The following is a 1,282-nucleotide window of genomic DNA, read 5'->3' as shown; positions in this document are numbered from 1 at the left end:
AAAAAGGGAAAGGGTATACTATTGGAAGGAGAAACCGATAAGTTAAAAACAAGAACACAGGAGGAGAGGGGAGAAAGGGAGTTATAACGTACAGTAGGTCAGAGAAAAAGAAAAAGGAAGGAGATGGTCAATTTTATATTTTTCAAAATACACGGAAAGAGGAACAAAATGGGTAGTGAACTATTAGGTAAAATATTCTAGCAACAAGTTGTAAGAACAAAATTTAAAAGACCCCACCACCACATGGTGGGGGGGGGGAGAGGGGGTCACCTTCGGATAGCCGCAAGTGGGGCACCCCGCGTTCTTGCCGTACTTGGAGTTGATGAGCGCAAGCTGGAACTCCTGAAAGAAGGCTTGCGTCGTGCCCTCCTGCGGGTTGATGCCCATGACGTTGCCGCTGCAGGACGCGAGGGTGGCGGATGATGGTAGTGCGGAAGTGCGGCGGGTAGTGGAGGGGGTGCGTGTGCGCGCCCGATGGAGGGGTCCGGGTAGAGAGGGTCGAGGCTGAAGTCCTGAAAAGTCCGAGGGTGGGGGTGAGTGCGGGGGTGGTGCAGGGGGCTGCGAGGGAGGGTGGCGGCGGCGTGCTGGGGGGTGGCGAGGGTGGCGGCCTCGAAGGCGGCGGCCATCTCGGTCATGTTCTTCGTCTCGTATGGGATGCCCGCCGCGGAGAGCGCGCCCTTGATGCGCTCGACGCGCTCCGGCCATTTCCACGCCGAAAGGCCGCCGTACGACGCGGGAACCGATCCGGGCGCGTAGCCCCACGAGCCGGTCTCGTTGTTGTACGCCCAAGCGAAATCGCCCTCGACGATGAGCACCTTGATCGTGGAGAGGTCCATCTGAGCCGGATTCTTCATCTCAATCGCCACGGTATCGCCGTCGAGCGGGTCGATGCCCGTGCGCATGTAGTTGTAGAGCAACGAGAAGTCCTTCAGGTGGCGGGTGTGGAATCCGATGTGATCTGTCTCCGAGGAGAGCAGGCCGGCGCCGCCGCGCGAAGTGCCGCCGTAGCTCGGGATGTGGCCAGAGATCAGGTTGCGCCTGCAGCACACGCGGCGCGCGCCAGTGAGCGACAAACGGGAAGGGGCCTGCGGTCCTAGCGAAGCAAGCGCACGCGGAGGGCGAGGCGATGGAGCCCCAAGTCTCCTCGGAGACAGCGAACGGGAGCGCGCCGACGGAGACTGCCGATCCGGAGCCGGTGGAAGAGCCGTCCGAGTCGGCCATGAGGGTGGGCGACATCGTCTGGCCCCAGCCATGCACGGGGTCCCAAGCGAGCGAGCCCTAC

The 1,282-nt window shown here is 61.2% G+C and overlaps 1 protein-coding gene across 1 annotated transcript; it reads right to left on the bottom strand.

Moving 5' to 3' along the window:
• Positions 1-142: 142 nt before the first annotated feature.
• On the bottom strand, positions 143-1,236 carry EMIHUDRAFT_258771 (hypothetical protein; the record flags this gene model as incomplete). The annotated part of the gene is made up of 4 exons (XM_005759078.1): positions 143-197; positions 296-369; positions 741-1,038; positions 1,112-1,236. The coding sequence occupies 4 exons, from the start codon at positions 1,234-1,236 to the stop codon at positions 143-145; spliced, it is 552 nt and encodes a 183-aa protein (XP_005759135.1).
• Positions 1,237-1,282: the final 46 nt, after the last annotated feature.

The sequence above is a fragment of the Emiliania huxleyi genome (assembly GCF_000372725.1).
Source record: "Emiliania huxleyi CCMP1516 unplaced genomic scaffold EMIHUscaffold_8145, whole genome shotgun sequence".
In the NCBI taxonomy this organism is placed as follows: Eukaryota; Haptophyta; order Isochrysidales; family Noelaerhabdaceae; genus Emiliania; species Emiliania huxleyi.
Note: the sequence above shows the minus strand (reverse complement) of the source record. Positions and strands in the feature narration are given on the sequence as shown.